The sequence below is a fragment of the Gadus macrocephalus genome, chromosome 14 (assembly GCF_031168955.1).
Source record: "Gadus macrocephalus chromosome 14, ASM3116895v1".
NCBI classification, from domain to species: Eukaryota; Metazoa; Chordata; class Actinopteri; order Gadiformes; family Gadidae; genus Gadus; species Gadus macrocephalus.
In genome coordinates, this window is record NC_082395.1 from 17,101,957 (window position 1) to 17,111,840 (window position 9,884).

At 43.0% G+C, this 9,884-nt stretch overlaps 1 protein-coding gene across 1 annotated transcript; it reads right to left on the reverse strand.

The window, feature by feature from the left end:
* Nucleotides 1-6,920: 6,920 nt before the first annotated feature.
* On the reverse strand, nucleotides 6,921-9,492 carry si:ch73-167i17.6 (regulator of G-protein signaling 9-binding protein). Its single transcript, XM_060071500.1, has one exon. It carries the CDS (start codon nucleotides 8,480-8,482, stop codon nucleotides 7,745-7,747), a length of 738 nt encoding a protein of 245 aa, XP_059927483.1. The 5' UTR covers nucleotides 8,483-9,492; the 3' UTR covers nucleotides 6,921-7,744.
* Between the last annotated feature and the right edge of the window lie 392 nt (nucleotides 9,493-9,884).

The window sequence follows — 9,884 nt, forward strand, 5'->3', positions numbered from 1 at the left end:
CCCTGCCAGAGCCCCTGCTCAGTTCCCCCCTGTAAGCTGAAGACACCTTTTCCCTGCCCCCACGTCCCTCCCCCCCCAATCCCGCACCTCTGTCCCCCACTCAGTCAACTTCACCTTCCTCCTACTCCCAATAGGAATCGGTGGGTAACACCTTTTGTATCATCATCCTATCATCATCATCCTAGTTTATTTCATCCAGGGCGTCTGTGGAATCCATGCCCAGCCTCACTCGGTCCTGCCGCACTACCTCCTCCCACGTCTTCTCCGGTCTTCCTTGAATATATATGACAAGGTATAACACTAGGTATGGTTGGAGGTAACAGAGAGCCCGTCATTGTCACATGTTTGATATACTGTTGTACGTGGGAAAAAGCGCTAAGAAGTTGTTGAACCACAGAAGGACACTGGTGGTTGTATTTGGGTACCTTGCGTGAGCCCAAGAATAAAGTATTGTACCAAGTATTGACTCCAAAGCCTTTCTGGAAGCTCCAGGATTTGGAAACTTACACCTGAATTTGGATATTGACGTCCAAGAGAAGGTTAGGTTTTGAGCTTACTTATAGCATAATGAATGCATCATTAAAAGTATATTTTCAAAGAGATTACTAAAATGATCATCATGGGGGTCATTTACCGACAAGAAATGATCCAAATTCATGGGGGCACATGAATTTGCCCGGGAGTAAGATTAAGACGTCTGGTCTCTAATCCTACAGGAAGTGATGTTATTAGTAAGACCTAGGGATCAAGGACACTTGAGAGTAAGCTAGACTCTAGACCTGGAGCTTGTATAAAATGAAAAGGGCCACAAGGACATGTAAGTGTGTACATTTTTGAGGCTAACACTAATGTGAACACTAAGTGAATTTATTTTCATTAACAAACATTTGTCAAACATATGTGAATGTACTCCACTATATTTGATTAATAATTAATCCCATGTTTGCACCTGGAAATGTACTAAAATACTGTTAGGGTGATCATAGTGTAATGCAGCGTTGTATGAATAACTTAACAGTGTTTTATTTTATTGTTCCTCTTCTGGGTGACAATGATTCAATGTGTTCAGGTCAAGCTGCCCCTGTGATCACAGGGTAGGTTGCGATGGAAGAGGGTGAAACAAAGTTAAAGCTGCCACTGCTGAAGGCAAGGCAATCTCTAAAACCCATCTCATAGAACACGGCAGGGAATCTACGACGACAAAGAGAAAACACATAGAACCGAAAACAAGTGACAGAAACTAGGGAATGTTCATCCTCAATAGCAAAGGTTGACACAGTGTAACAAGAATCAGTGACACATTGGAACAAGGGGAGAGAACAAGGAGAACACAATGTTTTTAACTAAGATAGACCCTGATTAAAAGGAGCTGATCAGTTAAAAGAGTATTAGCTAATCTTTGTTTTTCCTGCAACAGGCCCGCGGTGAGTCGATTGATTCTCTTCAATGCAATTGGTTACTATGACTTTGAGAACTTTAATATAATCTAAACAGTGTGTTGTATTTCAGGTCTAGTTTATAGCCTTACCTATAGCCGTTTTAAATAGTGAATCTCAAAGTTAAACCAGAAAACTTGGGATTTGTGTGAAGTTCCAGCATGATTGTTAAAAACTCTTTATTTAATCGTGGCAAATATAAATTGATGAGATAGACGTGAGTATTCTCAGTTTGTTTTTTAAATAGTCATCTGGAAGGTTTTGCTGTGACCAACATCTGAATCAACAAAGTTATTTAAAGTATATTTAAAATCAAAGTGATCCTCAGACAGCAAACACTACTGAACCAACAAGAAGTTTTTATTCCATTGTTTATTAAACAAATAACATAGGCTATACCATTGTTAATTAAAATAAAGCTTTCCACTGTAACCTGGTTTTTAAAACAACAATGTGTTTTTGAGGAAGAGAACATCAAAACATCAAGAACAGCCCCTGAGTCTTCACTATAAACCATACTTTTCCAACCAGAAATTCTTCAATAAAGCCATTTTAATAATGCCCATTCCTTGGAGATTTGCTGTTGGGTTACAGGGGCTTCCTCTAGACAGAGAGGTCTGTTTTCAGATAATCTGGTTTTCTTCTCGAATATTCTCAGGCTTCTAGTCATGATTTGGGGCGACTCCGTCTGGGCTCCTGCTAATCCAGTTGCACACCATTATGCGAACACGCTGGCAAATGAACGTATGAACTCATTAAACCATAGACCCAGGATAAACGAACAGCAGACCGAGCGACCAACACCACCATGAAAGCACCTTCAGATGAACGATATGTGTTATAATTGTACACATTAATACACAATTGAGCAGGAACATTTACGTTTTACTATGTATAGAAGTCATTTTAGTCAAAAAAATTCACATTATTTAAGCTTTTCGGAGAATAGATACATTTCTTCATTTGATTTATTATTTTGCAGTGGTATTTCCATTAAAATATTTTATCATAATGATGATGAATTGAAATGATGCCAAACAAATATCTAACGGGCTTATAGGTAAAACTGTAGAGTGGAGCTAGTGTTAAAGAAAAAACTAAAGACATAACAATATGCATTGTTACTCTGTAGGTGGCGCTGTGAGCCCTCGTAAGATCTGACCCACCTGCGCAAAGTATCCAACCAGATAAACACGCTGCGGCCCCTTCTACTGTCTGTCGCTAGTCTAATATTATAATTTATATTTTACTTGCTACATTATCTTTATCATATTATTCATTCTAATTATCTTGAATTCAATATTAAAGCAAGAATAGCCAATTCATTTTAGAAGCATTAATTGTCATATATTTCTGGAAATAACTTAAATATCCCGACAGCAATAACTAAATTAAATGCTCTGAGAAAAAACAGAAACAGTGTCCGCCTCTTACTGTCCAATCATTTCATTAGGCCCTAATGAAATAATTGGATGTCCTGCCAATCTGTCTACCAATGATGCGCTGGCTCCTCACCCCAGTCAGTGCTCTCTGCTGAACTGTCCTCCAGCGGTTTTCAGACAGTGCACATTCATGTGTTTTGGGGGGCGGGGGGGGGCTGGAGGAAGGCTTGAAGGACGTGGTGTTTTTTTTCTGTTGAATTGTTTCAACCTCAAGCTAACTCTGGCTGGTTTCTCCAAAGTTGCCTACCCCATGCCAAAGATCCTGCTTGCTCAAAAATTCTATCACTAAATTTGATTGCTCGTTGATAAGCCTCCCTCATTGATTGACTTGCAAATAACCATGTTTATCCATGGGAGTCGTGGACTGTTGCTCGCCGTTTTAGGACCTCGCCCCCTTGCTGGCACCAGGGCCGGGGGAGAGTTGTGAACGCTGGCTAGCCAGTCCAACTGGCTACCGATTGAACACCAGCTCCCCCTCCGCCTCCCACACTCTGTCTGTTGACACCTTAGAATCACACCACCCAGCCAACAGTATCTCATTATCTTATCAGAGAACTACGGGGGCTGGATAGCTGTAGCAGCCAGGCCAGGTTCCTACTCCCAGTCCATCCATTTAGCCATTAATGACTAAATGGATGGATGGAAGGATGAAGTGAAGCAAGTAGAACATGATGGCAACATTTTAGATTCAATAATTCAATCTATGAACACTTAGTCAATCAATGAAGGAGGATAGAAAGCTGATTGAATCTCAGTCCTCTAAGCTGCTTCAACTTAAGGTTGTGAGATGACGGGCTACCAATCCAATCATGCCACAACCAATAACCAGCACGGATACAACATTGCTTCTATCCTGTTAAGCTACATTCTGAATAAATGTTTCTCTGATAGAGAATATGGTGAAAAAGGACAGGTAAGATATTATCATTTTAGACCTGGTTCTATTCGGTTTCAATGGAACACATTTGAAACAATTTTCTTATTTTTTAATTGCCAAAATAAAGCTTGAATGGATTTCATAGCTAGAGGCTAGCTCAACTAATACACCTTCTTATTTACTTAAAAACAGCAGCTGTGGCCAGTGTGTGTGTCTGTGTGTGTGTGTGTGTGTGTGTGTGTGTGTGTGTGTGTGTGTGTGTGTGTGTGTGTGTGTGTGTGTGTGTGTGTGTGTGTGTGTGTGTGTGTGTGCGTGCGTGCGTGCGTGCGTGTGTGTGTGTGTGTGTGTGTGTGTGTGTGTGTGTGTGTGTGTGTGTGCCTGTGGCTATTTTGTTGCTATTAGTGGGTGGTAGGGGTACTGCAGGGGGGCTCGAGCTTTTCTACTTTGGGTGTCTTCTGTGCTTGCAGCAGTTTGCGAACATTGAAAATTAAGACTCATAAGCAATAAACGCTGTCAACTAGGCAGCACCCGCTGTTCTCCATTTATTCACATTAGCGTTTGATGGGATTCTCATGAGGGCGCTACCTCCCATAGGCACTCCTTTCCAAGACCGATTGAATCATGAACAGTGGGAAATACGGTCCTCGTTCAGTCCTGAATCTAGATGCGTTGTCTTTACTCTGTTCTGTACTTTGTGCCCACGCTACAAAGCATAGTAGGTGTAAGCTTAGCTTGCCTCATGCTCTTTAGTTAGTTGGTTTATTTGTAGCTGTATTGTTATTTATACCAAAAGATGCACAAGTGACTGATCTAGTCTCTACTGCTGATAATAAAAGGCCTCAGGAAAGACTTGGAAAATAACACGATTGGGCGCTGTCTGCACACTTGATTTTTCCTTTAGTACTTCTTGCACCAAGTTTGAGTTTCCCAAAATGTAGCATTTTGGTTGTTTTGCATCTTGTTGTGTTTTAGCCTGTGCTGGGCTGCCCTCTTGGCCAGGTCACCCTTGAAAAATAGAGTTCTAATCTGCTTGTACTCAACCTGGATAAATAAAGGCAACAATTATTGACTGAATATTTTACCTTCATTAATTAGGATGCGTGTTAGTTCTATAGTTAATTAGCTGGTTGGGTTGCTTTCTTAATTACAGAGTAATTTTTTTTATTCAGTGCCCTACTAACTAGTCCTTGTGCAATGGGCTGGTTCCTAACTGCCTTGTATACACTGATGACATCATTCACATTCTGTTACAGACACGGATGGAAGAGCCGGAGTCTGTCTCAGTCTACACACCAAAGCGTCTCGAATCACCTTGCAGCATGAACCAAGGGAATGCAAGGAAGACATGCTCATATTGTCTTCACTGTGTGACTGGCTCTTATTCACCTTGGTTCTAAACGCTAGCTGGGTGGGGGGAGACTCATTCAGTTCCTTCCCCCCACCCAGCTAGTGTTAGAACCAAGGTGGTCGCCATAGGTGGTGAAGGCCTATATTTCCCCTCCCCCCATCCCCCTCCTCTGCAAGCCACATTTCTTGACACGGCGTGAGTTAATGCTCCATCTGTTAGCCGGTGGAGTGCTGGATTGCAGAAACGGTTGGGTGTTGACACGGCTGTGTCCCCTCTATGCCGTTTGCAGTCTTTGGTGAGTTACTATGACAACAACCAATAGCCTTGGATACCTATCTTGATCCGGAGGAGAGAGAAGATGAAGATGGTCATGATGACGAGAATGATTAGGATTTCCCTATTAATGCCCTCGACCTAATTTGAGTTTTTTCTCAAATGTTATTACATCGTCTCTCTCTCTTTCTTTGCCTTGTTCTTTCTTTCTTTCTTTCTCTCTGTCGTTACATTCATGGGTTCATTTTTGTTCATCTGTTGGGGTATATTTGTGGTTCATTTTAGTAAGGGTTAAGGTTGGGGTTAGGTTTATGGTAAGTTCATTTCTATGTCATGAAACACATTAATAGTGGACGGAAAATGTTTCCCTGAGACGTAACAAAAAAGATAATGAAATACCCAAACGATATGGCCAGTCTATTCTATTGTTAGTCTATGAGTTGTTGTGGGTGAGGCGTGATCCCCCCACCCACACTCACTGTGTAAGGCTCTTTGAGTTTGCTATATCAATGCAGTAGATTATTATTACTATTATTATAAGTCGATACATTGATTGACAGTCTTCTCTGAGGATTGATAGCTTATGACTGAGAGGTTGTTGGAACGCCAGTAATCATTCTTGCTGTAAACTTTGTTCACTCCATGAGGTATACGCATACATTGAAGTAAGCCCACTTCTGATGGAAGTTTTTAAAAGAGCTACATCTAGTTCATTTGACAACATTTGAAAACAATTAACTTGCTTAAATTAGGTCTAAGTTTAAGTAAGAGTCTAAGTTTCAACATATTTTACACTCATACAACTCTTTAATTGTGTACATGTGTCTGACACTGCCAAAGCAGTGTAGAGTGACATCAATTATAAGATGGTTTGGTTCCAACTTCCAAAGGATTCTAGAATCTGTCCTACAAAATTACTTTTAGTGGCTTGGGACTGACTTCACTATAATAGAATAGTGGTTTTGTAATAAAATCCTGGATGACATACTCATCTAGATGATCTAGATTAATATGTGTTATTATCATCCCTTAGAGCACTCTCTCTCTTTCTCAATCTCTCTCTCTCTCTCGCTCTATGTCTTGACCCCATAGGTTACACACATAGCAGTAATGCCAGCAAAGAAACTTACAACTAATAACATTAGCAGGGATCACAGTGTGGCCCCTGGCACCTGTCCTGTCCTTTTCCCTTAAAATACACCGACTATTTTAGGCTTGTTCTTGCGTCATTAGACCAGTATCATGTTACCAATATGCTTGACCCTTGTACCGACCAGATTGGGTGGTGATTTAGGGAAAGTCCTTTGCCTAATCTGCCACAACCTTTTTATGGAATAGTAGACCGCTCCTAGGAATGTCAAGTTTAAAAATAAACCACAGGTAGGACAGAAGTCTGTCTAGGAATGGCCCAAGGCCCAGATGAATAGTCCATCAATATTCATCTCCATATTAATGATCGATTAATAGCAATCCAGAATGCTTTCATCATCTCAATCATCTTACAGAGAGCATTTTAATCGTTCTACGCATTACAAACTCACTGATGCTTTTCATCATTTTATTATCATAAATATACTCCATCATATGTACATTATCTGACACAAAACTGTATTTACAAACCATCTATTCTCACCTTTGTGATGCCCCTATACATTCAATACTGTTCATATGAGGCCCAGCAAATGAACCCCAGCAGGTGCCGAGTGGCGAGTTCCATGATGGTCAAAGTCCTGGTCAACATTCTCTGTACGTCCCACAGAGTGGGTCTACTATGCAGTAGTCATTGTGATATTCCAATCTTGTGTCATTAACTGTGACTTTATCAACATCACCTGGCCATGAGTTGTCTAATGGCCATCTAGTTTGGAAATAGTTGTAGGCCTACTTAGAAATGACTAGATTTACGACGGAAGAAATCAGGACATCAAATGGACTACTCCACTAGCATCAGTAGGCTATATTTACGCATGAGCTTTTGGCCTAATCCACTTGGATTAGGAGTCAGTAGCAACGTTATTCACTTCAACCCGACGCTGTCACATCATTTGGCGTCAGTGGACTCTTACAACATCGCCTTTCAAAACGTGCTTCGATTTAGCGCCAAAAGTCTTCGCGCGGTCAAATCCCCTTTCCAATTTTGGTGTCGCCTAAATTTTTCTAAACTAACATAGTAGTGTGTGTCCATCCTCAGAGCCCAGAAAAATAACATTCAGATAGCAACCATGAAAATAAACCTCTTCCATCGTGTTTCCGCAAAAAAATTTCTAGGAAGCACCTTTGGAAAAGCTCTGGCTCTGATACCGGTGCCACGTTGCCACGGTGCCAGGGCCAGCCTCGTTCCAATGTTTGTTGGTAGTCCTGACACACATCAGGACATGCTGACGACCAGATACCCCAGCACCCCCGCAACAAATAGAATCACCAGGAAGATGAGGATCGCGCAGAATGACCCGGAGCCGGCCTCTCTCTCTCCCCCCTCGTCCTCCTTGGGCTCCTCTTCGCAGATGGAGATCACCCCGACCGAGGAGTTGCCCACGCTCATGTTGGATTTGAGCTCCGCGCCCGGCTCCTGCTTGGCCTCCACCGCCCACGGCGCCACCTGCACCTTCATCTCCATCTCCTCCATCATCTGGCTCACCTGGGTGATCTCAGTGCGGAGCTCCCTCAGGTCCGCCGTGTCCACGTTGCTGTCCGCCTCGTACTTCATGTTCTGCACGCTCATGGCCCGCGCGGCCACCGTAGTGGTGCTGCCGGTCATCCCCGTGGCGATCAGGTGCCTGGTGGGCAGCTTGAGCGGGAAGTCCTGCCCGATCTCCAGGGACCTCTTCATGTCCACCTCCAGCAGGTCCATGTTGCTGGAGAACAGCACCCACAGGCGCTCGTACTCGGCGCGGTCGTCCTTGCTGATGGTCTTGTCCTTCAGCAGGGCGGTCAGCTTGGTCCGGTTGGCCGCGGCCAGCTCCTGGGCCTTCCTGCGGGTCTTCCTCAGCTCCTCACGGAGGTTCTGCGAGTCCGACGTGCTGCCCAGGGCGATGACCAGATGCCGGTAGCAAGCGGTCACTTTGTTCAGGGCGTCCAGCATGGTTTTGCATTCGTCTTTCCCCATTGTTGGCCCCCACGGAAGAAAATTTAAAAAAAAAGTTATTGAAAAAATAAATTAAAACAGAAGGCAGCTGAAGCGAAGCGATGGGTCACCCTCGTACCCCTACGTTTGTCCAGGCGTCAGGATGGATGGGGTTTGTGTTTAGTTTCCTGCGGATGCACACGGCCGGCTTCACAGACTCTCCACTCTCCCAGCTCTGGTCACGACGGATTCCTCTCTGTCCATCATGGTCTCTGCCGCCAGCGAGCAAACGGCGATCGGCTTAGAAACTAATGCGTCTCTAAACGGCTTTGATCTCATGTAGTATACCTTGCGCTTTCCTCCGGGGAAACCAACACCGCCTCCCAAAGCACCTCTTTTACTGATGGATGAACGATGAGTGTGAAGCCCCGCTTATAAAACACACTTTAAAACCGACACTGCACATCTGCATCAAAGCACCACAAACACACGCACACACTCTCTCTCTCTCTCTCTCTCTCTCTCTCTCTCTCTCTCTCTCTCTCTCTCTCTCTCTCTCTCTCTCTCTCTCTCTCTCTCTCTCTCTCTCTCTCTCTCTCTCTCTCTCTCTCTCTCTCTCTCTCTCTCTCTCTCTCTCTCTCTCTCTCTCTCTCTCTCTCTCTCTCTCTCTCTCTCACACTCACGAACACACACATCTCCCTCACTCAGCTACAGGTGTCGCAACATCCGAGAAGAGGATATCTCTCCTTCTGGCTCGTCAATACGATACACTTATGTTTTGTTTACCGATTATAAAAGAAGACTAGGCTGCTGTCAACGCCGATACACCATGGGAAATAAGCAATCAGATATTCATCTGAGAACAAACAAAGCAAATCCACGCTGAGGTTCCGGGGCGTCATGATGGAGAGGAGAATAAAGCATGTAATGTCCGCCCTGGTTTTCCTATATCTCCAGAATAGAGGAGCTGTCCATGACCATTTCCATCACAACCACCACTGTATGATAGTGCTGGAGTTGCTGTTGTAATTGGTGTGGTTTCCCTCTCAATCCAATCCAGTTTCAGTTTATTAGTTTATTTGTTTCACTAAGCGTCTTTTATAGGACAATAAAAAATATGTAGGCCTATATATTTTAGGGTTGTAATAATCGGTTTTATTATTATTAAAAAATTGTTATGACTATCCTTTGATTCTCTAACATGTTAGAGAATCAAAGGATAGTCATAACAATTTTTTCCAGTATTGAAGTTTTGGCACAGCACTTTGATTTCTAATGATTGATTATGATTGATTATTATGGGGTAATTATTTGTGACATGCCTATCACTTATTGTAGAACTACAATTGAGTGTGTATTGTGACCATTTGAATCCTCGTTTTTCAGCTCAGTATATAGTCGTTAGATTCTAGTTCCAGAGCAATAGTGATATAGCCTATTTGAT